At 37.9% G+C, this 26,684-nt stretch overlaps 1 protein-coding gene across 11 annotated transcripts in view; it reads left to right on the forward strand.

Annotated features, from left to right (window-relative positions):
* The window catches only part of LOC132815078 (protein tyrosine phosphatase type IVA 3-like), a 155,325-nt gene that overhangs the window by 72,281 nt on the left and 56,360 nt on the right, over positions 1 to 26,684 (forward strand). For 6 of the 11 annotated variants that reach the window (XM_060823796.1, XM_060823793.1, XM_060823794.1 and 3 more), the window contains one exon: positions 3,682 to 3,764. The exons of 2 other annotated variants lie outside the window; for them this stretch is intronic. Coding sequence is in view for 1 of the 9 variants with exons in the window: in XM_060823804.1 (XP_060679787.1) it covers positions 3,682 to 3,764 (83 nt within the window). In the remaining 8 variants the exon portion in view is untranslated. Of the gene's footprint in view, positions 1 to 3,681; positions 3,765 to 16,615; positions 16,696 to 24,013; positions 24,035 to 25,078; positions 25,097 to 26,684 lie in introns of those variants that run through there. 3 more of the 11 variants (XM_060823802.1, XM_060823798.1, XM_060823801.1) reach the window with 3 other exon arrangements.

Consider the following 26,684-nt stretch of genomic DNA (forward strand, 5'->3'; position numbering starts at 1 on the left):
AACCCAGTGGCAGTTTAGTTTAATCCTGTTGGGTGAAAAATCTTGGAGCCTCCTTCCAATTAGATAATAGGGGTACCTATACCAAGTGGATTTCAGTGCTTTAAAGATGGCAACTTATTACTTTCTGAAGAGCATTGAGGGGTTGGCAATAAATAATAGTCTGGTCAACAAAACCCACTGAAACATCAGTGAAAATAGTGTAAATTACAATATATATTTCACTGCTGAGATTCTACTACTTGGATGTAGCATTCCACCAATTTATATATCTTGAGCCTTTGTTAGACTAATATTAAATATATATTTGGTGTCTTCCACAAACACACAGCTAGCTAACTCTGATTAATAGCAATTGTGTTATAAAATCTTACAGTTTGGAAGGAGGCTATTTTAATCCATAAAAGTGCTGAATGTTTTGAAAGAACCATGCAATTTGTTATATTGTCCTGCTCATCCCTCAATCCTGCAAATGTTTCCTATCGATAACATATCCAAGTCAATTTTTAACTAATGATTGAATCTGCTTTAATGACCTTTTCAGGCAGTACATCAAAGATCACGGAGAAAGTGAGGACTCTAGATGCTGGAGAGTTAGTCAAAAAGCAAAGCGCTGGAAAAGCACAGCAGGTCAAGCAACATCTGAAGAGCCAGAGAGTCTATGTTTCAGGGATAAGCCCTTCAGAAATTCCTGATGAAGATCTTATGTTCAAAGCGTTGACACTCCTGCTGTTTGGATTCTGCCTGTCCTATTGTGCTTTTCTAGTACCTCGCTTTTCAATTCATTCTAGATCACAACCTGTTGTGCATATTTTAAAAAGAAAACTCCCCCTCTGCTATTTTACAAACTATCAGAAATCTGTATCATCTTGTTACCAACTCAACTGTCAATGGAAGCAGTTTCTCCTAATTTTATATTTTGGAGACTTCCAGACTCATTTATTGTATGCTAGTGGCCAACACTATAATATATGCATCAGGTTTAAATTAAATGCTTTCCTAACTGCATACTTTGGATTCTGGATATCCTTCTTCCAACATCATTAAATCAGATTGTCTGATCACAGTCACATTTCTGTTCATGAAAGCTCACTGTGTGCCAACTGACTTCTCTACGGGCTGGTTTATGTTGACTGAGCAAATCATAAACTTTGACAGTCTGTCAGGATTGCATTCGATAATTCCATTTACCAATCCTTAGATAAATGACAGTAATCCTAATAACCCTACATAAGTTAAACATTCTCTTTTTTTTAAATGAACAAAAATTATTTATTCATATGATATTGGCATTATTGGAAAGCCTGCATTTATTGTCCATCACCAATAATGGCAGCGGAAATGAGCCTTCTTGAACCATTGCGCATGTGAAGGTATTTCCCACAGTAACGTTAGGCAGTTCCACAATTTTGACTGAGCAGCAGTGAAAGAATGATTTTTATAGTGCCAATTCAGCATAGTGAGACTTGGAAAGGAGCATGGCAATGGTTCGTTGTTATGTGAACACTGCTTTTGTTTTTCTAACTATTAGAAGTCACAGGCACAAAGTAGCCATTTACAAGATGCACTAATGGCTATGCACTGCCACTGTGCTGGAGGAAGTGAATATTTAATGTTGTGGATGGGATGCCAATCAAGTGGACCGCTTTGTATTTTTGTTGAGCTTCTCAATTTGTTATTGGATTGACCCATCAGTCAAATGGAGATAGTTCCATTTGTAACACAAGGCAAATGCTACTGATGTTGGAAATCAAAAACAAAAATAGAGCATTTCCCAATTTTCTAAGTCCATGTAGAGCAAAACAAGATGATTCTTCAGGTCAGTGACCTTGCATCATACTTTGAGATTTGAATTCTTAATGGTCAAAAAACTGAGTGTCAAGGTCTGTCTTATTCACTCTAGAATAATCCAGTCTCTCTCCTCTTTGTAGCTGGATGTTTATGTCAAGTCCAATTAGATATCCTGTCAATTATGACAGTCACATTGTTGATGGTGATGAATTTGGTGATGATGTTGAATGTCAAAGGAAGTTGGATAAACTTTCTTGGAAGATGATCATTTCCTGGTATTTGTATGGTGTTAAATGTAACTTCCCATTTATCAAGCCACACCCAGGTCTTGCGACATGTAAGTATTAGCCATTTCCTTTATCTAAAGGAGTAGTGAATGGAATGAAACACTGCAGTCATCATCAAACATGCCCAGGTTTTGGTCTTACAATGGAAGAAGCAGCTGAAGCTGGTTGGATGATAATGTTCCTTCATTCACCGGATGTGGTCCTTGCTGGCTGGGCCTGCACATTTTGCCTGTCCCTGGTTGCTCTTCGGAAGGTGGTGGTGAGCTACTGTCTAAAATCACTGCAGTTTATTTGGAATAGCTACCCTCATTTTGCTGTTAGGGGTGGAGTTTGGGGATTTTAACTGAGCAATACTGAAAATATTTCCAAGTCAGGGTGATGAGTAGCTTGGAGGGAAAGTTGTAAGTGGGTGGTGTTCCTTGTATCTGCAGTCCTTGTCCCCCCAGCTGGTAATGGTTTTATTGTCCTAGTGTTTGCTAAGTGTTGTCTAAGAGTTGAAAAATGCGGTGCTGGAAAAACACAGGCAAGGCAGCATCCGAGGAGCAGGAGAATCGACGTCTCAGGCATAAGCCCTTCTTCCTGAAGGGGGGGGGCTTATGCCCGAAATGTCGATTTTTCTCCTGCTCCTCTGCTGCCTGGCCTGCTGTGTTTTTCCAGCAGCACATTTTTCAACTCTGGTACTCCAGCATCTGCAGTCCTCACTTTCTCCTAAAGTGTTGTCTAAGGAGCCTTTTTGAATTTATGCAATTCATCTTATCGAAAGTACTCATTTACCATTACTAGATGTCAATGGTGGAGGGAGTGAATATTTTTGGATGTAGTGCAACTCTTGAACGCTGCTTTTGTCTTTTGTGTTAAGCATCTTGAGCTGGGGAGTGTTCCATCTTAGTGTCTTAAAGTTGGTGGACAGGTTTAGTGTTGGAGATGAACAACTATGGCAGCATGCCAAGTTTTACGGCTCTTCTAGCCATTTATATGGCTAGTTTAGTTCAGTTCCTTGCCAGTGTTGAACCTCAGGATGTTGCAAGTGGGACATTTAGTCACTGAATTTCAAGTGGCAGTGGGTTGGATTCTCTCTTGCTAAAGATGCTCATTGTTCAGCACTTGTGCAAATATAACTTGCCACAGATATTGTCCAGATCTTGCTTTACTTGGATATAGACTGCTTCAATATCTGAAGGATTGTAACCACTGAACATCAGTAAACATCAGTGATCATCCCATTTTTGACTTTATTTTGGAGAAAGGTCATTGAAGCAGCTGAAGCTGGTTGAACAATACTATTGCTTCCATCAATCGATCAAAGGTGGGCATGTTCACTATGCAAACATCAATGGTCAGTACCATTTCATGACTCCTCTAGTAATTAAGACATTTTGGGTCTTGGACGTTGCCCTGAGGAACTCTCCTGCAGTAGTTTCGTAAGGCTGTGATGAATAGCCTCCATCAACCAGAAGCACGTTTTATGCTTGAGTACCGAACCAGTAGAGAATTTTCTCTTCATTTCACTTTATTTCGGTTTTATTGTGTCTTCTTGATGTCATGCTTTATCAAATCCTCAAAATCAAGGTTAGTCACTCCATTTTTTTTTCTCTCTGGGTTTCAGCTCTACTCCACCTTTGGACCAAGACAGCAGTGAGGCTTGTGGAGCCAAATGGTCTTGGAGGAACCCGAACTGAGCATCAGTGTGTAAGTCGCCCTTATGTGAATTGGATCCTTGGAAAACAAATGTTTGCATGAATTTGTATTTAGTAAGACTACATCTGATCTCTGTTCTTGAATGAAGTGTCAGGGTGTCTAATTTGACTGTAATGACTCAACCTCGAAAATGCTAACTCAAGGTGATGCAAAAATTTGGGAATACGTTTGAGATAATTAGATAAGCAAAACTGCAAACTTTGCACTCTATTGTGCCAATCTCTCCATTGAAGGTAACTCCATACAAGTGAAAAAGCAAGACTGCTGCTTTTTCATTCATGAAAGCAATGCTGTATTGACTTTTCATGGATTCTAGCTGACAACCTGCAAGATACATCGCTTGAAAATGTGTACCTTGCATCATTTGAACACCCTGTTTTGCTTGTGACTTTGTGTCATCCCTAACTTTAGATGGGACCATTCCAGAACATGGGGATCCCTGGCACATTTTTCTGTAAAACAACTTTAACTTTTTCAGACATGTTTTATTTTAAATTTGTGACTTGATTTTTTTTCCCCCAAAAAAAGCTGGTTTACATCAAAACTTGTCTAAGGCTTCAAATGTTAACGACGATCTTTTTTAGTTTAAATACCTCAAGTTAAAATTGAAATAATTCAAAACCTTTTTAAGAGCTTTTAGCATGTTTTGATGTGAAGTTTCTTGCAGCTCTATCACCAGCTTTGTGTGCAAGCAAAATCAATGATCACTTGAAGAATGCAAATGTAGCATGTGACTATAGACTTGGCAACCACAAACTGTAGACCAAATAGCATGACAGCAAAACGGAACTCCTGAACAGATGGCCCTTTCGAAGCTTGGAATGCTAACTTACATGCCAAGTTTGTGCATTTGAAACATATTCTACTGTAACCTTAATTTGTGATGGCTTTGTATCTAAAATATACCAGATGCCTTTTTGAGTACAAGCATGAGTACTTCATTTCTTTGCAAATAATCTTGCGAGTTCATTACAGTTTAGTAGTGATATCTGAGGTCCTTTATTTTCATAAATTGTCAAACCTATGAATTGGAAAATTATAGGTTCGAGACCCACTCCACAACTTTTATGTGAATGTAGTATTGAGGGATTGCTCATTTTTCTTTTGGAGGTTAAACCAATGCTGCTCAGTTCTGTCTGTTTTGGTGTTGTCCCATTTTCTCCTTCCAGCGAAACAAAGCACTCAGGCACAATGTAGTTTTACCTCCGTCATCTTTATTTTGGGCCCTGGAGGGAGAGAGAACAATCACCTATGTCCGCAGGGACATGGGTTCCTGGTTGTCTTCTCTCAAACAGCAGTTTCTTAATGAATTATATAGTCATTTTATAGGGAGGAGCATCTAGATAAGGCAACATACATATTGATTGTGTTACTGCTTACAATCAGCGAGTGCCAATAGTAACGAATAAGCCATCTGCTGTTACACAATGCAAGTTCTTAACCTTAACTCGCTTCACATAATGAATACTTTTTGCCTTGTTAAACTGACCTTACTTACTGAATGCTTCCCATATTGTTAAATGGCTCCACACAATAAATGTTTTTCCACATTGTTACCCCATTACCCTGGCCTCCAGCACCCCATTGTTAACTGCAAGTTCTTATCTGATCTGAGTCATACTCAGCTGAATCTCTCGTTTCACAAAACTAAAAATGTGACTCTTTTCCTACCTGCTTATACCCTATACACATTCTCATTGGTACTTATGAAAGAACCCATGACAGTACTTGGAGGAAATCTGTCAATATCTTTTGAGTGTTTTAACTAGCAGTCACCTCTCAATCTGCACCCTAAGAGATTGATCAACTGGTGATTTGTTTAACTTCCTGTTGTAAACCTTGCTGTGTGCCGTGCCAACTTTTTTCAAGTTGTTGCCAGGTTACCTTGTCTGGCAACAATTCCAACAGCCGAATTTAATTCATTGACTGTGAAGCGTTTTGGTATATTTCGAGCATGTCATAAAGTGCTATATTATATTGGACTTTTTTGTAAATTATGTTTGTAAACTGTAAAGTTGTCATTATAAAAGAATATTCTTTATTCAAATTCAGGTGTTCAATAGTGAACCCCAACTACAAAGGAACTGAAAATATTTAATAGGCTAGACTACTATGAGTTTGCTTCTTTAATCCCTTAACCTTTTAAAGCAAGTCTGAAACACATTTCCTATTTGTTGTTCTGAATAAATGCAGTAATGTGTGGTACACCTTTATTATCCTTTCTGCTTTGTCACAATGAACAATGGTGTTCTAAAATCCACACTTGACTTTAGTTGTCAACTATCATGAATGCTTGAGGTACAAGTGGGTTCCAGACCAGATCCAGCCTTTAATCTGGATTTGGCCTGTTCAGATCTACATGTTGCAGAAGAATAACAAACATTAGTTGACTTTGCCATATCTGAAAGATTTCAACTTTGACAATTTAAACGTAAACTTGGATGGCTGTAAGTCTCTGAAGTGTTGCATGGTAAGATTTCAAATTGTACATCTGGAGCTTTGAGAGCGGTCTTGAGGCAGAAATTTCTGAATGAAATGGTATCTTACCTGAAACCAATAGTGGAACAAATGATGTGTCTTGTACTTGAATGTATTATATACTTGATTCTGGGAGAATGTTTTTATGCCTGCTGTGTTCCTTGAGTAAATGATCATTGCTTAAGTACTCATAGTCTGTCAATACTGGTTTTTGGACAATGTTTGAAATTTTTAGGGAAAAAATACGTAATACTGATCCTGTTTTTGTTTAATACTTATTCTGAGCAATCCTTTAGTCTCCCTGCCCCTTTCAAACAAGAGGATAAAGTCTCCATTCTTTGGCTGCTTCAGGGTTGTTGCAAACCAGCTGTTAGAGCATGAGGCTTGTTAGCTGCTTTTGAAAAGTTTTTGGCCTCAATTTGTAAAAGACTTATGATGAATGTCAGATATCAGTATGTTGGGGGTCAAACATTTTTCCCATCGTGACAAGCTACCAGGAAGAAATATTAGTTTGAATGTTAAGACTTAAATCTTAACTTGTATAATTATATCAAAGAATATTGAGGTTTTGGATGTTATGTTTTAGTTGACAATTTATACCTAAGCTTCGCAGCATATAAGTGTGTGCAATTATACTGGAACTGGCATCTGATGACTAATTTCTGCATCTACATACCAGTGGAGTAGGAACAGTAATCTAAAAGTGAAATACAGCAGTTGCTGAAAAGTAGAAATAAAAATCAGGTAGCAGGTCCCACAGCATTTGTAGAGATAAAATCAGAATTGACTTTTCAAGGGAATTATTTCTAGTCTTTTAGAATATTGCACACTATTCTTTTCCAATAAACTCTCCTGAAAGGTCTTTGGGATCCTAGAGGGAAGGTAGACTTGGCTTTTATGCAACAGCATTCATAACCAGAGGATCCCTCAAAAGGAAGAATTGGTGCCAAACTGGGTATCATTTGCTTTAATTATGGCACTATGAAAGTTCTTGGTGTTTCACTACATTGAAGAGATGATGTAAATGTTATTTTCTTTGTTTCAACACCTTACATCATTTCACTGGTAATGGAGAGTAGACAAATTGGATGGTAACTAACTGAGCAGATTTGGCCTGCTTTTTGTGGGCAAAGCACAACTATCTAATTGCCCACAGCCATTAGGGTTTTGACTAGTTTTGGAGTCTTTTACATCTTTGTAACTAAAGTTTTCATTGCAATATTCCCAGGTTTTATGACCTTTGCTATGCCTAGTGTTCTTAGTTATTTTTTGTGGCTATCATGTGGAATGAATCAAATTAATTGAAGATTAGCAAGTTTGAAGCTGGGTGACCTTGGAAGGAGGCCAAGAGGGATCATCCACTCGGCACTTCTGAATTGCATTGCAATCGCAAGTTTTCCTTTGGCACTGACATGCTGGGTTTTGTTATCAATCAAGGTAGAAATGTTTTTTGAACCTCCGTAATCCTTTTTTTATCATTTGGGAACTGGTTATAGCATGACTATAGACTTTGATCTTATCTGTGGGGACACTTTTCTCCATCTATCAGATGTTGCTTACCCTGTTGAGCTTGTTAGTTGTCCTGTTTTGTAGTTTCACCAGGTTGGTATTTAGGCATTTTGGGTATAGTCAGTGCTGCTTCTAAACCATGCTTCATTGAACCAGGGTTAATCCCTATCTTGAATACAACGAGGTGTTGAGCAATGAGCAGAAGATTGGGATGATGTAGAACTCTGCTTTTGGCTAAAAGTGCCTTGCTTTTGATTTGAACCTAACCCATTTATATGATGTTAAAATCACATAACATGGTTGCTCGTTAGTGTGAAGACCCCTCTTCCTCTCCACAAGATTATGCAGTTGTAACTTAAGCAAGTGATGTGATGAACAGATACATCTGTGATAGGTTGGTTGAGGATGAGGTCAAGTAAGTTTTCCCGTCGTTAATTATCTTCCCACTAATCGCAATTCCAATTTGGTTGATACATTACCCATGTTGAGGAGGAGTTTACATCTCAAACTATTCAAATAGCCTACTAAAAATCCTTTTTCTCACTTTGTGATTCTGTTGTCATATCTGATGTGATTTAAGAAAGACATTTTCTTCATTGTCGGAAATATTTAAAAACCTGTGACAGCACTGAAATATCAAAAGTTATTGAATGATGTTTGTAGATGTAAAATTATATTGAAATGGAGTTTACAGTTATCTTGCAGCATCATATCTGTTCCTTTCATTTTGTAGTGCCTTTGTCCCTTGTCTGCTGAACTATTGAGCATGTGAAGTATCTAGTTGTTTGATAAAAGATACAAAAAATGAGATGATACGTACATGATTCTGTGGTCAGATTTCATTCGGACAAAAGTTGATCGTGATCACATCACTTGTTTAAGTTACAACTGCATAATCCTTGTGGAGAGGAAGAGGGGTCTTCACACTAACGAGCAACCATGTTATGTGATCTTAACATCATATAAATGGGTTGTTGTGGACAGAAGATTGCATCATGAAGCAGCAAACTTGTTTTGAATATAATTTCAGCTAATATTCACTGTATTAATGAACATTAAGATGAGCTTCATTGATTTTAGAAACACCACCACTGCCAATTCCCTTCCAAGCCACTCATCATCCTTAATGTGAAATATATCACTGTTTCTTCATTACTGGATCAGAATTGTGGAATTCCTTCTCTGATGATATTGTGCACCAACTTAGTATGTAGGCTGCGGTGGTTCAAGAAGACAGTTCACCACACCTTCTCGGGGGCAACGAAGGATGGGTAATAAATGTTGACCAGTCCACATCCCAAGAATGAATTACAAAAAAAAGTTATTGGATAAATGACTTCAGTGCCAAAAAGAGCAGCTTGTTTGTGTTAAATTACTAAACTGTTAGTGAATAGTACCATATATTTCGAAACTGATTTGCATTAGTATATCATTAGCATTCAATTTGTCAACTTTCGTAGGGGGACAGTATTGTTTAAATGGTGATAGATTGGAAAAGGTTGATGCACGAAGGAACAAAGTACACTCATCAACAGCAAGTATGTAGGTGCAGCACGCAGTGGGAAGGTACATGGTATATTGGCCTTTATTGTGAGACGGTTTGAATACAAGATCAAGGAACTCCCACTGCAAATGTTTAGAGCATTGATGAGACCACACCTAAAGTATTGCCAGCTGCTTTGGCCTCCCTACCCAAGGAAGGATGTATTTGCCGTAGATGGAGTGCAACAAAGATTCACCTGGGTCCTAGGATGGATGATTTCTCATATGGTGAGAAATTGAGTTGAGTGGACCTATATTCACTGGTGTTTTGAAAGGTGACAAGGTGTCTTTTGAAAAGTGTGAAATTCTTGGGCTGGATAAAGTATACCATCAGCTGAGGCAGAAGTATACCATGGCCTGGGTCCAGATCAAAGGCTCAATGTCTCAGGATGTGCAATAGGTGAGATGACAAGAAAAATTCACTTACATAGTAATGAACCTTCAGAATTTTCTCCCACAAGAGGCTGTGGAGCTGAAATAATTGAATATATTTAAGAAAGAAAAACAGATTTCTGGAAGCTAACAATGTTGTGGGCTGTGAGAAAAAAGCAAGATAGAAGATTAGCTATGATTATGTTGAATGGTGGATTGGTTCTGTTGAACCAAATTGCCTACTTTTGTTTCTGTTTCCAATATTTATACACTCTGCGTTTGCAGAATTGCCATGGTCATCAATTGTAAGCCCAGTTTGACTTGTTTGGGGAATTTATGTTTTAACTTTCTAATAACAATGTCTATTAGAAACATATGGTCATGTCATACTTGAGGAAATAGCATAAGCAAAAATGATGAGGCGGTGCTGATGTTGGGCTGGAATGGACAAAGTTAAAAATCACACAACACCAGGTTATAGTCCAGCAGGCTTTCGGAGTGCTTCTCTTTCGTCCGAAAGCTAGTACTTACAAATAAACTTGTTGGACCATAACCTGATGTTGTGTGATTTTTAATTTTGTCCACCAGAAAAGAGCTTGAGTAACTCGGTCTCTCTTCAAACAAAATTTTCTGTATATCTTGTCAATCTGTTTTAGGATCCCTCAATGTCCAAGGAAACTGCAATTATCAATCCTGCTGACCTTTGCCATCCTCCTCTATCCAGTATTCTGGCTGCCACGTGATCATCAAACTTCCTTTTCTTATGTTCCTAACTGGTGCTGTGCTGCATTCATAGAAAAATGCATGCAGTCATCATTTACTCTGTCTAACCTGTATTTTCTAAGCTAGTTGTTTAATTTTATATCATGGGACATTTAAGAGTTCATAGTGAGGATATTTAAGAGGACAATGAAAGCCTTTTGGAAAAGTGCTGAAGGCAATGGCAAGAGTTACAGTGAGTGAAGGCTGATGGCATGTGGCCTGCCTTCCTGGTGCTTGTCTTGAGCTTTTAATAGGTCGAAGTATGAATTGAGCTATTCCAGAAAAACTATGCATGGTAGGAAAATTAAAATTTGGACTATCTGGATAAAGGAGCTAAATTGATGAAGCTAGTCAAAAGTTTGATTAGATTAGACTTGATTAGACTTAGTGTGGAAACAGGCCCTTCGGCCCAACAAGTCCACACCGACCCGCCGAAGCGCAACTCACCCATACCCCTACATTTACCCCTTACCTAACACTACGGGCAATTTAGCATGGCCAATTCACCTGACCCGCACATCTTTGGACAGTGGGAGGAAACCGGAGCACCCGGAGGAAACCCACGCAGACACGGGGAGAACGTGCAAACTCCACACAGTCAGTCGCCTGAGTCGGGAATTGAACCCGGGTCTCGGGCGCTGTGAGGCAGCAGTGCTAACCACTGTGCCACCGTGCCACCCACAATGGAAAAGAAAGACTAGCTGATTCAAAAACTGATAAAAATTTCTAAGACCGTGTAGATGATGAGATTGAGTCTGAAAGAATATAGACTAAGAAGCAGAGATGCAGTTACCTGTGAGAATGATTTCATTGGAGTTCACTTCCCACAGAAATATTAATGGTTGAAACATTGGAAAACCCTCGTGTTTGCATATACTTCAAAAACTTGGTTTTCTTACATTATCGCACAATAATTACTATTTCTTACTGTTCACCTCAATCCAATACTCAATTGTTCTGAGGGGTGAAACTATATTTAACTTCTTGCAAATTATAAGCCAAGTATTTATTTTGTTGTGCTGAAAAATTGAGTTTCTGGGTCTGTATCCCAATCAAATGACTGGAAAGATCTGGATTTTTTTCATTGCTTGTTTCATTTTTGAAATGTGGGAGAATGAAGGTTGAATAATAAATTAGCAAGCGAAGTCCCTTCATGCAAGGAGGGATTCCTTTACCTTTTGGAAAGAATGGCGAACTGTATCAGCACACAGATGCTGGTGAAATGAATAATCAGTAAAGTCTAGAACCCCAGTTGTCCTACATCTGACTATTGAATGCTTTGTTGATAGTGTCATACGCTGTTACTGATAGTATAATATTCTAATTATTACCTGTTCACAAAAGATGCCAGTAATTTCAAAACCCTCAATTAATCTACAATTTTATTGCATCATCGATCTATTTAAGTAGATCCTTATTGTATTAATAATTCTAAGAGTGTTTGCTTTTGTGGGGAAATTTATAACTGGATTGCTTCAACATAAATAATCAACAAGGAATCCAGTAGGAAATACAGAAGAACTCTCTTTCTGTAAGGGGTGCTGAATATGTGGAATTTGCCATTTGGAGGGATTTGCTGAATTAAATAGTAGATTCAGCAGAAACTGAAGGCAGAAGACTGGGCATCAGGCAGAAAATTAAAATGGCAGGCATTTGGGGTCATATTTGCAGACTGAACAAAGGCAATTCAGAAAAGTGTTTAATCTCTCCAAAACTGCTTTGTGAGCAGTGAATACTGTGCCCTAAATTAAAAGAAATACACATTGTGAAAAGTATTTATAAGGCTATTATCATTTTTGGGATTTGCACTTATGAAATAAAGATAGACAAACTAATTCAATTCAATTCGGGTTTACTGTCACATATATCACAAGTCATCATTTATGGTACCATCTTAAGTACAAAGGTACTCTAATACAGAATCTCTGTATAAAGCAGAAGGATAAAGAAAACAAAGGATAAGATGTTAAGCAATTCAGTCCTCCTTAAAAAGTTGAAAAACAAATAGAAACACTTACCATATGTACTCATGAATAGGTCGATCTCATGTATTTTAGCCAAAAATCATGTATTTTTCAAATCACGTGTAAACGTCAACCCGAGTTCTTCACAGTTACAGATCAGAATTTGAGTCTGTATACCTGCCCATTGTGCTCTGCTCCACTTTTTCAGTTTGTTGGCCATACAGCTCTGTTCAGAGCCTTCCAGTCCTCCAGATGTCACACGCCGCTCCAGGTTTTCAGAATGACAGTAGAGGGCGACCGCCATATCCACAGAGTCTGTTTCCACTGTTTGTTACCCATGGTTTTCTGCAGCCTGAATATATTACAGGGAATGTTCCAGAACCAGGAACCGGGGGCTGCTGGAAAGGTAAATTTCCCATTTAAATGAATGGGTTCGCACCTATCCGCAGTTTTGGGCTTCCTTGGTAGATCTTGGAACGCATACCCCGTGGGTACAGGGGTGGTGGGGCGACTACTGTATCATTCTACTGTAGCGGGCAGAATGGAGACAGTTATTTTGTAGATAAATATTCAATACTGGCTGTAATTTTTCTTTATTAATTTATGTAGAGATCTGGCTCTTGCTTGGTATGAGTAAAAAAAAATGGAAAAACATGAATTTCATCCCCTCAAAAACAATAACTTGTGTATTAGTTGACCCCCTAATTTCAAAGTACCACCTGTACACAAGTATATACGGCAACAGTTCAACACCATAGTCCATAAACACCTACCCACACTAGACTTCACTCCTCAAAGGCTCAACCTCTGCTACTTCGGGTTTGACCTCGCCTCCACTGCTACCCCGGGCAGCCTGCTCTTGTGGCCTTGCCATCTCTGGCTGCCTGCTTCCACACACACCGCCAGCCAGCTTGGGCTTTAATCATGCCGTATTCATATATTATTCACGTCCATTCTCCATCTTCACTGCTCAAAGGAAAACAACAGACCTTTATAACTCTGACTCAGCTATTTCCAGAAATGTCCGTTCAAGCCAGAGATTTACAAACTCACTCCGTGACGTATTAAAATTCCCACTTGGATTTTGCTTTTGGTTGTCAGGATAACTTTGAATTTAGAAAGTAATTTAGATATTTATCTAAAACCGGAATTATTTTTGAAAAAAGTGTTGTTCAATTAACTGCCTCGCAGAATGCCTATATACCTGATTTTTTTTTCTTTAACTCTTTCATGAGGTATGGGCATTGCTGACTAGGACAGCATTTGTTGCCCATCCCCCATTGTGCACAAGGTACTTAAGAGTCACCTGCAAGCTACATGTAAGCCAGATCATGCACGGGTGGCAGTTTCCATCCTAAAGAGCATTAGCAAAACGCATCGGTTTTCCCTACGATTCATATGCTACCATCTGCTATGGTGGAATCTGAACCCAGGTTTCCAGAATATTGCTTTGGTCTTTAGATTAATAAGCTAGTAATAATTATCATAGGCAGTTGCCTCCTTTTAAATAAACAAGTTTGTACTGCTGAATTTACCAAAGAGAAAATAAGTTAGAGGCTTTTGATTTACTTATGGCTTCAGTTGCTCCCTAGCAGATTAATGAAGTTTTTGATTCAAGGGTACAATTTTCACACTGGTGGAAAGAAGTATCCAAATGATTAGAATTTATTTTTTTTTAAAATTCAAGTTGAGAACTGATGAGTTTTCAGCCAGCAGAACTAGAAAGATTCTAAAAATATTTCAGAAGTCCAAGGAGAAAAGTGGAAAGAGTCAGTTAGGAGAGGAATTATATTTCTCTGGAAAGTTAGTATCCTGTAAAAGAATACTGTTGGGATATAGATCGATATTTTTTGTTTTTCCATTTTATATAAAGATATTTCTGAACTATCTTCTATACGCATAATTTTCCTCCCTTTTTTGTGTAATAAGATTGTGTCTTTTCATTTAAGGAACATTTGTAGCCCCGAGAGCACATGTTCAGTGATTTGCCAACGCCGTATTCAACTGCAAAATCTAAACGTTTGACCAATCAGCCAGGTTCCACTCTGGGTTCTGACTTGACCAGACCTCCTTCAGCTAGTATCATCTTAATAAGTAATTCTGCTTACAAAAGATGCAGTGCGACAGGACAAAGTGTTGGGGTGATTGAGGGGTGAAAAAGAAAGACGAGTTATCGAAGGACATGCTTGTACTTGAAGGCTAGACTATAAAATGGCACTTTGTTCAAATTCCCTTTTGATATAGAGAAATTTCATACGTTCCCCTTTCCTCCTCGTGCTAGTTGAAAGTTTTTGGTTTCTTCACTACTTCTGTCTACCAAAAGCTGATCTCAATAATTTGCATTTGATTTGGAATTTGTATAAACTCCATATGCGAAAGATTGATTTGGTCAGCAAGCTTTAAAGTGGCAGTCTAACCATTTGTTTGTTCTGCAGACTTTCTATGGAAATAGACGGTACCATAGCTAACCTTCAGATCAGTAGATTTTGATTGGATCATTATTGATTTTCCATTGTGCAAAATCTAACTTGGACCAAAGTCCTCCAATTTCAAAAATGAAATTACTTTGGAAAGGTCAAGTATCTCTGAATTGGATAATGATTAAAACAAAACACTCCACTTTGCTATCATGCAATGTCAATGCAAGTGGTGTGTTTCACTAACCGAATGGAGTCATCAGTCTAAAAATTACATCTTGCCTCTCACTAATCAAGTACCATAGTGTAGAAGTTTTATTGCCAGCGTGAACCCAAGAATGTGCCAGAGGAAATAGTGGAGGCTAGTACAATTGCAACATTTAAAAGGCATCCGGATGGGTATATGAATAGGAAGGGTTTGGAGGGATACGGGCCGGGTGCTGGCAGGTAGGACTAGATTGGGTTGGGATATCTGATCGTATGGGTGAGTTGGACCGAAGGGTCTGTTTCCATGCTATGACTCTGTGGTCTGCATGTCTCTCTAGTTTATTGAATCAAACACAATGTTTCTCTAGGTAATCATAATTGGCTGTACTCCAAACATCCTGTGGCTACAGATCCCAAAAAGCCATGTGATGTGAATAGTAGAATCACATCTCAACACTTCCTGAAAATTCCTAACTGTGCTAGTAACTATGCTAATTTAAAATTATTTGATTGATTGAGATATAATGTGGTTCAACTCTTATATTTGCTAAGAGTTGTATACACTCATACAGCTTGACCTGTTCACTACAAACAAATGGAACATAGGTAGCTCCTGGTTGCATTGGATGAGGTATTGCAGTGGAAAACCAGCATCCTTTTCTCCTATAATACAAATTGACGCCAGCTGTTAAATTCTGACACTGTTGGATTTGTCCTAATGAGCTCAAGACTATTAGACTTCTGGGCCTAAATCCTGAAACTTTCTCCCTACCAGCACTGTGGGTTTACCTGCATCTGATGATCAGATGAGTGACCAATCATGTGCATGCCAGCAATGCTGACATCCCAAAAAGCGTAAAAGAAAAACTTCCCACTGTTGCAGTTCAAATTGTACTGTGGACAAAGCTGTGGTTTAATATCTCTCAAAGAACGCACCTCCATTGCTGCAGTACTAGAATGCCAAGAATGTTTTAAATTGAAGTATTTGGCCTTGAACTCAAGTTCACAACCTTCTGACTTGGCAAGAATTCTACCAACAGCTCATGCCTGTGCTAGACTTAGCAGTGATGGAACAAAAGAAAGTGTATAGTACTACTTGAGCTCTCAAATGTGAAAGCATTGTGGAGAAGCAACTAAATTCTGTATACTAACTAAACCACCTGATATTGCACATAAGAGAAAACTTTTTCCAACTGTCCAAATATGAATGTGAAAGGAAGTTAAGAATGTTTAAAAAAATCTGTTTAAAATGTTTTCCACGTCTGATTTGATTGGTAACTGAAAAGCTGTACATTTCTTGGAACCTCTATAAAAAAAACCTGGAGTTAGTAGATTTCAGTGGTTAGATTCTTTTTTGGAGATGAGCAGTGTCTGTCATTTGTGTGGCACAAGTATTGTTTGCCATTTGTCAGCTCAGATATGGACATAGACTGCTTCAATATCTGAAGTTGCAAATGGTCATTATCCTTGCACTGGAACCTTCACATTTTGCATCTCTTTGACTTTGCATGGAGCTGCGATACTATTCATCTGGAGGTTAAATTTTTAAAATTTGAACATTTCTTCCTACTGCAGATGTCGCTGGTTATGCTAGCATTTATTGATCATCCGTAATTACCCCTGAGAAGGTGGTGGTGAGCTGCCACCTTGAATTGCTGCAGTCCATGGGAGGTAGGTACACCCCCACAGTGCTATCAGAGAGGTTATTTCATGGTTTTGACTCTGACTGACCAGTGAAAGATTGGTGATATAGTTCCAAGTCATGATGATATGTGGTTTAGAGGTAAATGTACAAGTGGCGGTGTTCAGTATTCCTGCAAATTTTTCGTTCTTCTGCATGGACATCTAAAGTTGGTGGTATTGTTGTGCACCTGTTGCCCTTCTCTAGGTGATAGAAGTTTAATATTTTGGCAATGTTGTTGAAGGGAACTTGGTGAGATGCTGCACTACATCTTGTTAATAATATGCACTGCTGTCAATATGTGGTGGTGGAAGGAAATAATGCTGGAGCTGGTGGAATGGTTGTCAGTCAAGTGAACTGCTTTGTCCTCTGATGTCAAGCTGCTTGAGTGTTATTGAAGATGCACTCATCCAGGCAAGTGGGGAGTATTCTATTTCTCCTATCTTATGCCTTTTATAGGTTGTGAACAGGCTTGGGGAGTCAGAAGGTGAGTTATCTTCAACAGAATTTCTAACCCCTGACTTGCTCCTATTGCCACAGTATTTCTGATTTGTACAGTTTATATTTCTGTTCAGTGGTAATACCAGGATATTGATAGTAGGGATTCAGTAATGATAATAGCATTGAATATCTTGAAAAAGTGGTTAGATTCTCCTTTTGGAGATGATCATTGTCTGTCACTTGTGTGTTACAAATACTTTCCATTTGTCAGCTTCGATCTGGATATAGACTGCTTCAGAGGAGTTGCAAATGGTCATTGTTCTTGAAGTGGTGCAAAGATAATGGGACTTCACATTTCAGCAATTCAGAAACAACCGTTTCTCTACAATTCAATCCAAAATAGAATTTGGTTTGGGCCACTATTTCTCTTTGATTTTCATGTTAGTTACTGAATTCTGTTTAAAAATGCAGCATATTCAAGTTGTATGAAATTAATGCTATTGAATTTTGTTTGGGGAAAAAGTCAGAATTACCAGATTAACTTTGTTGCTTTAACATTGGCATACTTAAATCCCTGCCAGGATTTGATTTTCTATGCAATGAGATTCATCTGAAAACAGGAGTTTAAATTGCAGGATCTCACCTAAAACTGTAATACTGTACTTAAGTTGGATTAAGACCATGTTCTAAGGTGCAAAGTTTAAACCATTTTTTTTTTCATCAATAGTACAATATTAATCAGGACAATAAAGTTGTAGAGGACAAATTACTCACGCAGTTGTATTTATCCCAGACCATTACTAAACTATGTTTACTGTTACTATCTGCCTGATTGGGTAGCTTTTTTAGCAATTAAACCTATTGAAAACAGGATCTTGAGGAAAGTGCCAGGAAGTCATGATGGAATGATGGGCAGATTGCAAAATTGTTTGTTGCACTTGAGCCATTCTGTTTATTGACGCGAGCATGGGAGTGCTTGCGATTCAATAAACAACCTTTTTTATTTTGGAAGACAACCCTAGAGAAAATAACCTTTTGGATATAATCTGGCAGGACATTCAACCAGCTTTTTGCATAAATGGCTACCATTAGGTTTTCTTTCAAGGCCTGCCATGGTGCACTGAGTTCATAACTTGGATTGCTATCCTGTACCATTACCACTGGGCTGTACTGAGTACTAATATACTTCTGTCAGTAGGTATCTACTTTCATTGGGTTTTTGTGCGATTCTAGAGGGCTTTATTGTGAGCCTCTGAAGCTAAATATTTCTTTAAATATGTTGAATGTAAACTGGAATGCAAAGTTCAAAACCTAACTAGAATAGTCAAACCACTTTCTAGAGTTTAACCTTGTAGTTCAGGTGTTTTGATTGTAAAACAGCAGAAGAAGGAGGACAGTTTACTGATATGATTTGTCGTAGATTATACTAAACGCTCACATTTGAAGACTTGCAGAAAATAGGTGTTCGCTGCTCTGGCCATGAATTACCAGTGAATTTTCTGCTATAACATAGTACCATACTGCTTAAGCTCTCTTATTTTATAGGGCTCAGTATCATGTTGTTCGTTTTTCTTTTAAAAAAAATCCTTACTTCTAAAATTCCTGTAGAAATCCTCCAAGGAAATACAACAGATTCCTGTGCTTTATATATAGATCCAATTTGTACATTTGAAATTATTAGTGTATGTTGTACCAAGATATTTATGAAAATTAATTTTTGCTACAAAGTAGTTTTTGTAAACTTTTCATAACTACTTCCTTTCTGTATGCAATTTATGAAAATACGCAATTTGATTGTAATATTTCTACATAAAAATAAGACTTTGCATGTTGCAGATTTTAGTTTTTTAAAAACTAATGCTCAGCCCAGCAAAAGTAAAATAAATTTCGGTTTGTATTTTGCTCACTCTGTATTGGAGCCTAGAGAGCTTTGTAGGTTGAATTTCTGCAAGCTGAGACCTTACTGTGATTAATAGGATTAGTGGTTCCTCAGCTCTAATATGTAACTTTTTAAAAAAATTCCTATATCAAAGTTTGCTTTTTCTTTCTCCCTCTAACTTGCAGATTGATTTTTTTTTAAAGAGGAGGTTGGATCTCTAGTGTACTCAATTAACGCTGGGTGTCTATTAGCACACGGAAATCTGACTCCAGAGCAAAATGCAATGCAGTATGATATCTGTAAGCATGAACTAAAAATGCACTAGTATGAATATCACAAATGGGTATAAGTGCTCCAGGAATAGACGTTGAGACTTTACCATTTTTTGTCTATAACCTTGTTTGTTGTGAAGATGCCTGTAAAATCTAAAGCTTATCTGTAAACATAACTTTTTCAATTTTTCTTTGCAGCGTACTAATAAGCAAAATTGTGTTTGTGTGGGTGCGTCAATATTCCCAGTCTCCCCAAGGAGTTGCCCATCACATTAGACTTGAGTAAAACTCTAAGTTACTAACTCAATCCTTGAGCCTTCTGCCATTCAATTTTGATCATCTTTGATCTAGACCGTAACTCTAATTACCTGCATTTGTTGATATAATTGATTGATACTGATCTCAGTCTTAAATTAAGTTGGTCCTAGCCTCCATAGCCTTTTGAGGATGAATATCCTGGATTTTTATTACCCCCTGTGTAGAAAATGTGCTTTCCAATTTCGGTCGAATGGTCAAGATCTAGTTCAAGATTATGCTCTCCTGCTTTGCAGTGGGGGTGGGGGTGTCACTTGACTCAAAACGTTAAATCTGATTTCTCTCCACAGATGCTGCTAGACCTGCTGAGATTTTCCAGCAGTTTCTGTCTTTGTTTCTGATTTACAGCATCTGCATTCTTTTGGTCTCTTCCAGCTAACTTTAGCCTATGATGGACAGGTAGTTTTTGGATAATGCATATTCCAGCAGTGCAATTTGGCAATAACGTTGCTGAAGAATTAGTGAACGGCATTTTCGAGACTGCTTACCACTGTATGCAATAGCATGAGCCCAGCACGGATTGCTTCATATGCTTCATTCTGCGCATGTGCCGATGTCTGTGCTGAAGTCACCGCATCGTTCTGTGTGCATACATAATGTCAGCACCGATCTTCATGTCATTCTGTGCATGCTTAATGTCAGCTGTAAGAGCAGTTTTCTGTACACAGAGCAGCTTTCTTTATATTTTGTAAATGTACTGTGCTAAATTTATTTTTATTTCATTAATGTGATTTCAACCTTCATTTGGGCTGTGCTACACTTTGCTCAAAAATCACCCAAAAGTCGAACAGTCGTTAGTGATATTTTTATTGGTCTGCCCCAACCACGTCTTTCCCATAGGCCCCATTATTTATATTAAGCGAGGTTTTGCAGGAATGCAACAATGGCATTATAGGAGAACCATTTGTATGTGATTTGTTTGAGAGAAGTGAAATGCTTTGAACTACTTGAAAATCTCTGGGGGAGACTTCTGAAAAGAAATGGACTGGCCAATGTCCACTAGTCTTGAACTGCCAAGTTTAGGGGGGGAAAAAGCTGTTTTCCTTCTTTCCTTTCATAAGGCCGGCCGCTCTTGAGTTCCTTTTTCACTCAGTGACTATGCATGATTCATACTGATTTTTATTTTGCACTGACTCTTGTGCTCTGGTAATTCACATGAGGACCATTGAAAACTTTGGTCCAACTTCACATTGGCAAGATTGATGACAAAACAAATATATTTAGTGCCAATTATCAGTTATGCCATGACAGGAAATTCTACCCCTTTTGTTTTCATTCCTCGGCGCGCTCTCAGATGAGAATGATTCTCTTCCACTCTTGGTGAGTCTGTAGATGGCTGTACAGATGATACAGTTACCACATGCTCTATTACTCTTCTTTTAAATATGAAAAGAATAAGCTTTTCCCATTCTGAGTAATGGTATATTGAGCACGATGTAGGGTGTACAGCGTGAGGTCTCTATCGTCAGCTGATTTTAAAGAATAATTGTAGTTTATAATTTTTAATTCCTTTGAGTGTGGAGGAAGATTAGTAGTTTGGGAGCCAATGATATTTCAAAAACCTTCTATTCGTACCGCTGTTTTATGTGACTTTTTTTTTAAAGTTGAAAAAGACAAAAGTACTTACTATTGGATTTCCATTAATCTATCCTGACAAGACATGGAATTGCTTGCAGTGTTGCAATATTCTGTTGTTGCTCCCTTGCCACTGCCTGGAAATAATGTTTCTATGAATCTGAACAGGTGTGCAGTGACATAGCAGTTGGGATATGGCACATGGGGACAAACTGCATATCATACGCAGCATTCTTTAAGATGCAGACATTTGCACTACATGGTAAAGGTCTGTAAAAATAATGTTGAAGGGATGTACAGTACAGCAATACAAAATAATTGCGTTTCTATAGGATTATAAGAATACAGGGGTCTAAGGTGTTTTTGCTCAAATCATTCAAGTTGGCAGGGCAATTTGAGAAAGGTGTTAATAAGTTATATGTGGTCTTCGGCTTTATAAATGACCTGCGTACGGAGTATGGAAGAATTAGTGGAATTTATAAAATGCTAAATTAGCTTAGCTGAAATATTGTGTACAGATCTGAGCATTAAAACTTAGGAAAGGTGTGAAGGTAAACAAGATTTAGGAGTGTGGTGCCAGAACTTGGAGATACCAATAAGGTAGAGAAATTTAAAGAAGCTGTAGCTATTGTTGTAAAGGACAGCTGCCCGAATAGCTGTTTTTGCAATGATCCTTTGTGAACATGTTGATTCAAATGATCCCCTATTATCATTCTGTTATTCTGTGACTTATCAGAGTGATAGGGAAATGAAACATTCTTTAAGATTGAATTGTATTCACAGAATGTGGGTGTCACTGGCTAGGGTCAGCATTTATTATTGCCCATCCCCGATTGCCTTTAAAGGTGGTGAAGAGCTGCTTTTTCTGACGTGGTTTCGGTCCACCGAAAGCGCTGTTTGGAAGGGAGCTACCGGATTTGGATCCAATGACATGAAGAAATAAGAATATAGTTAGTTCCAGGTCAGGATCGTGAGCTTCTTGGAGGGAAAATTGCACTGGTCACACTCCCATGTATCTGCCTCTCTTGTCCCTCTAGTATTTGTTTTATGTTGTGGCAATTACTATCATTGTGCTTTTAATCTTGTTATGGATGAGACTAAACCCCTCAAAATATATTAAGGAGACGGCCTAGACCCTAACTTACTTTTGCAAGTAAGTGTAAGGCATTTCGTTCTAAATACAATTCAATTTGTCAAACTAATTGACTTTAAACAGTTTGTATTTTGACCTCAGCATAAATATAGACAACATGAAAAAGGAAAAGAATTGGCTTAACTGTAACTCCGTTGAAATGCTTAACAAAATAATATACATATTAACTACTAATTAACTGTTCCAATATAGTCACATCCTGTAAACACACACTCTTGGCAAAAGTAAAATTGCCTCATGTGCAATTTTAACAGCATGAAGATAACCCAAGCTTTTAGTTGTACCAGAGAGAAGGAAGAAAAGCTTCCACATTCTGCTTCAAGACCCCCAGCAACTTCAGAAAGCTAGAACTAAAAATCCTGGTTCTTTGGGAGCTTGACCCCACCCATTCAGGCTGCTTCTATTGTTCCTGCTTTTTAAAAGAAAAGCCCAAAGCCCCTCAAGCCGTTTACTTTATTGGCTTTGAGTAGATTACTCTCTACCTCTGTCTCAACCTTTCTTCACGAAGTACACCACTTAAAGCCGTAGTATTGTCACGATCTTGACAAAAGTAAGTTTAAAGAAAAGTCGTATTGCACTTGAAATGTTAACTGTTTCTCTTTTCACAGATGTCAGATATGCTGAGTTTCTCGAACACATTTCTGATCTCTAAAATTTGCAGGTTTTGTTTGTCATTGGCAAGCATGTTTGGTATAATTCTAAAAGCTTAGTCTAAAAAAAGTTTGGACCAGGAAGAACAGTGGATCCAACCAGTCTGCCCTTTCAGTGCTTTCATTAATTTCTTCCTGTGGTTCTATGATGAATAACTGCATCTTAACACAATATACTAAACCTTCGGTTGTATCCAGAACTGAATCACAAAAGACAATATTTGCAAATTAAGTTCAACAAAAGGAAGTAGAAATGAAGGAGGATTTCTTTTATTTGAAAGAATGGTCAGTATGTAGACCAAACTACGTAGGTGATTGCCCAGAAACCCTTTTTTTTTAAGGGCTTCAAGTGGAGAAACGTGGAATTTTGTGGCATTAATTTAATGTTGTGTCCTCAGATTCTGTCTGACTTGCTAAATGAGTGTTTACAGCATTTTCTGCTTCTAATTTTAGATTGGTAGCATTTGTAGTATTTTGTTCTTGTTACAAATGGGATTCTAAGTTATTGGAACTGCTACAAATGGGATGATTCCCCATCTGAATTGCTACTGTAATGTTAACAATACCACCTCAGAGTGATTAGATAATATATTTCAATTAGCTAAATTTGTATAATCCTATTCATGCCTTATTATCTTTTAACTGCAAAAACGTTTAAGAACTGAACAACTTGGAGTCTACTTAAAATGGCAAATGAAAGTGAATGTAGGTAGTTAAATTTGGAGCTGCTATAACTTATTTCCTTTCTGAATTCACGCTAATACTGATTTGAAATATACATTATCTTTTATTATATACAAAAATATCTATTATTAGTTTCAAAATTGCTTGGGATGAGAACAGATTTGACTATTCTGTTGTCAGCAGGCCAGCCTAATAGCATTAAGGGGCCATTTGTTTTTGACATTAACAAAACCTGCTGTCAGTATCGTATGGTTTGGTATATGCAGTCACAACTGGTTTGGAGCAGTCACAGTCATTAGAAGCCAGGTTTGCAGGCAGAGCATTCTCTGAAGGTTTCATTTCTAGCACCTGGATAGTAAGGTAAGTAGAGATTTGCAAATGAAGGAAGATGTTGGTATTTGACAATTTAGTGGTTTCAACTTCGGTAGCAGTATATTTGTGGACTTGTATCAAACTTAATTAGGGTAGCACAGGTGCAAGTGAATGAGATTTACTAGAACTTGATCTAACTTTTTATTAGTGCTTTCCTTCTAATGAGATTCCATGCATTGATTTCCAGTTTATAACTGGAACATATGTAACTGAGTGAGTGTATTATAAATGTCAGGAGGATGGAATTTAGTTTTCATAATGATACTATGGTATTGTCTTGCTTAAATTCAATAACATATTACACATGTTGCCAGGCAGCTTGCTATACAGTAGTCCAATTATTGGGGATTTGGGTAGTTAAACAGAAGAGAACCTGTTTAGTATAGAAAATCTGCCTTTGGCTTGTTACACTTGTGTTTCTAAAAGCAATATTTAGTCTGTCAGTACTAATTTGGGACACATTCTTGTTAAAATGGAAATGGTCTAAACACTGCAGCTGATTTGTGCTGATGCATGAAATGTTTACTGTCAGCTTGACTTCCCTTTACAACTTTTTTTTCTTGAAACAAAAAGATTCTTTTTAAAGCATGTTGTTTCTTGCAGAAGTCATATTTTCACAATCTAGGCTATGCTCAAATGTTTAATGGAACAGCTGAACCAGCCACCCTAATAAGCTTGCAAATTTGATATTTAAGGTTCCAATCTCGTATTATAATCAGGCACTTAATTCTTAACTTGACACATTGCTTCTCTGATTTACAATTCTAAACAGAAACTATGCATGATTCAGCTCCTCGATTTCTAGAGATTCAACCATGAATATAATGGTACTGCATTGCTTTCAGAATAAACAGTTGCCACAGTAGAGTGGGAGGAGTTTTTGTTGGCAGGGTTATGTATACTTTAGGAGCTCTGCCCTAACCAGGACTTAACCACATGACCAAGTGTAGGAGAAGGTGAGGACTGGAGATCAGAGTCAAAAAGTGTGGTGTTGGAAAAGCACAGCCGTTCAGGCATCATCCATGGAAAAGGAGAGTCAACATTTCGAGGGTAAGCTCTTCAGGATATGACCAACTGTAGTCCAATAGAAACATGCTAGAGGAATATTTTTGTGTATAGTTGCAGATAAATTTCAAGGAGCTTTGTATAATTTTCATGCAGCCTGAATCCATGATACGTTAACTATGATAAGATTATAAGAGCAGGAATTAGGCCATTTGGTCTATTGAGTCTGCTCTGTCATGGCTGCTAAGTGTTTCAACTCCATTTGGCTGAATTTTTGCCCATAAACCTTTTGATCCTGTTGGCAGTCAAGAACTTGTCTATTTGTTCTTCAATATACTCACAGGCCTCCACACCCTCTGACAATGAATTCCACAGATATTCCACTCTCTGGATAAAGAAGTTTCTCCTTATCTCCGTTCTAAAGGGTCTTTTCTTTCCTCTGAGGCTGTGCCTTCGGATCCTCATCTCTCCTGCTAATAGAAATATCTTCCCAATGTCCGTACTGTCCAAGTCATTCAGTATTCTTTTTAAGTTTCAATCCGATGTCCTTCTGAACTCCATTGAGGAAGTTCCATAGTCCTCAAATGTTTCTCATGTTAAGCCTTTCATTCCAGGGATTATTCTTGTGAACCTCCTCTGGACCAGCTCCAGGGCTAGTGCATCCTTTCGGAGATATGGGGCCCAAAGTTGCTACAATACCTTAAAATGTGATCTGACTAGTGCCTCATAAAGCCTCAGAAGTACATCCCTGATAGCAACAATAACACAAGAAATGCAACATGATGGGAGTGGTGGGAGTTTTCCTTAAAAAAACAAGGTTTTGAGAATCTTGAAGCAGTACAGAAGCTGTATCAACAGAACCAAGAAAGAAAATCACTACGTAGTGTTGTTGAAATAAAATTTAAAAGAAATTCTACCTATCGTCAAAAACGGCACAAACAAAATGATCTTTTAAACAAAATCAGCAACTGCATGTCTCCACTGAGTAACCTTAAAGTAGCACGGCTACAATATATTTGTTAGGTGTCAATTGTTTTGACAAAAGACCAGAAATATCAGATTAACTTCTGTCCAATATCCTAGTATGAACTGAAAAGCCACAGATATCCTGTCTGAACGTAGACAAGATTAAACAGGATTATTGTTTAATCAAATAATAGGGCTATGAATTTCAAAGTTAGCTATCGCAAACCACATAGTGAAAATAAAGAAATCAGAAACCAAAATCGCAGAGTCAAAAATATGCTTCAGGGTCCGAGAGTGATCCTACTAAGCAATAAGAAGTGCTAGAATATCTGCTTCATATAAAGAAAACTAACATTCACCATGTAGAGTTGATGTCTTACAGACGACAGCAACAAGACTTAATTGATCAGGTTGTCATAGATCCGCTTCTGAAAAATAAAACTTCACCCTTGTCACTGCACCTATCTGGACAGTTATTGAAGTTAAGTGTAGCTTCAGAACTGATTTGAAGCTTCCAATAAAGACCTCTTGGAGCAAAACAAAGGTCACAACATTAATATGTGGCCTTAAAGATGGCAGAACATTGAAGCTATTGTAGCCAGACAACAAAACCTGCAAGCATTAGGTACAGTTATCAGAATAATAGCCATGGTGCAGAAAGTGAGCA

This window comes from Hemiscyllium ocellatum, chromosome 4 (genome assembly GCF_020745735.1).
Source record: "Hemiscyllium ocellatum isolate sHemOce1 chromosome 4, sHemOce1.pat.X.cur, whole genome shotgun sequence".
Taxonomy (NCBI): Eukaryota; Metazoa; Chordata; class Chondrichthyes; order Orectolobiformes; family Hemiscylliidae; genus Hemiscyllium; species Hemiscyllium ocellatum.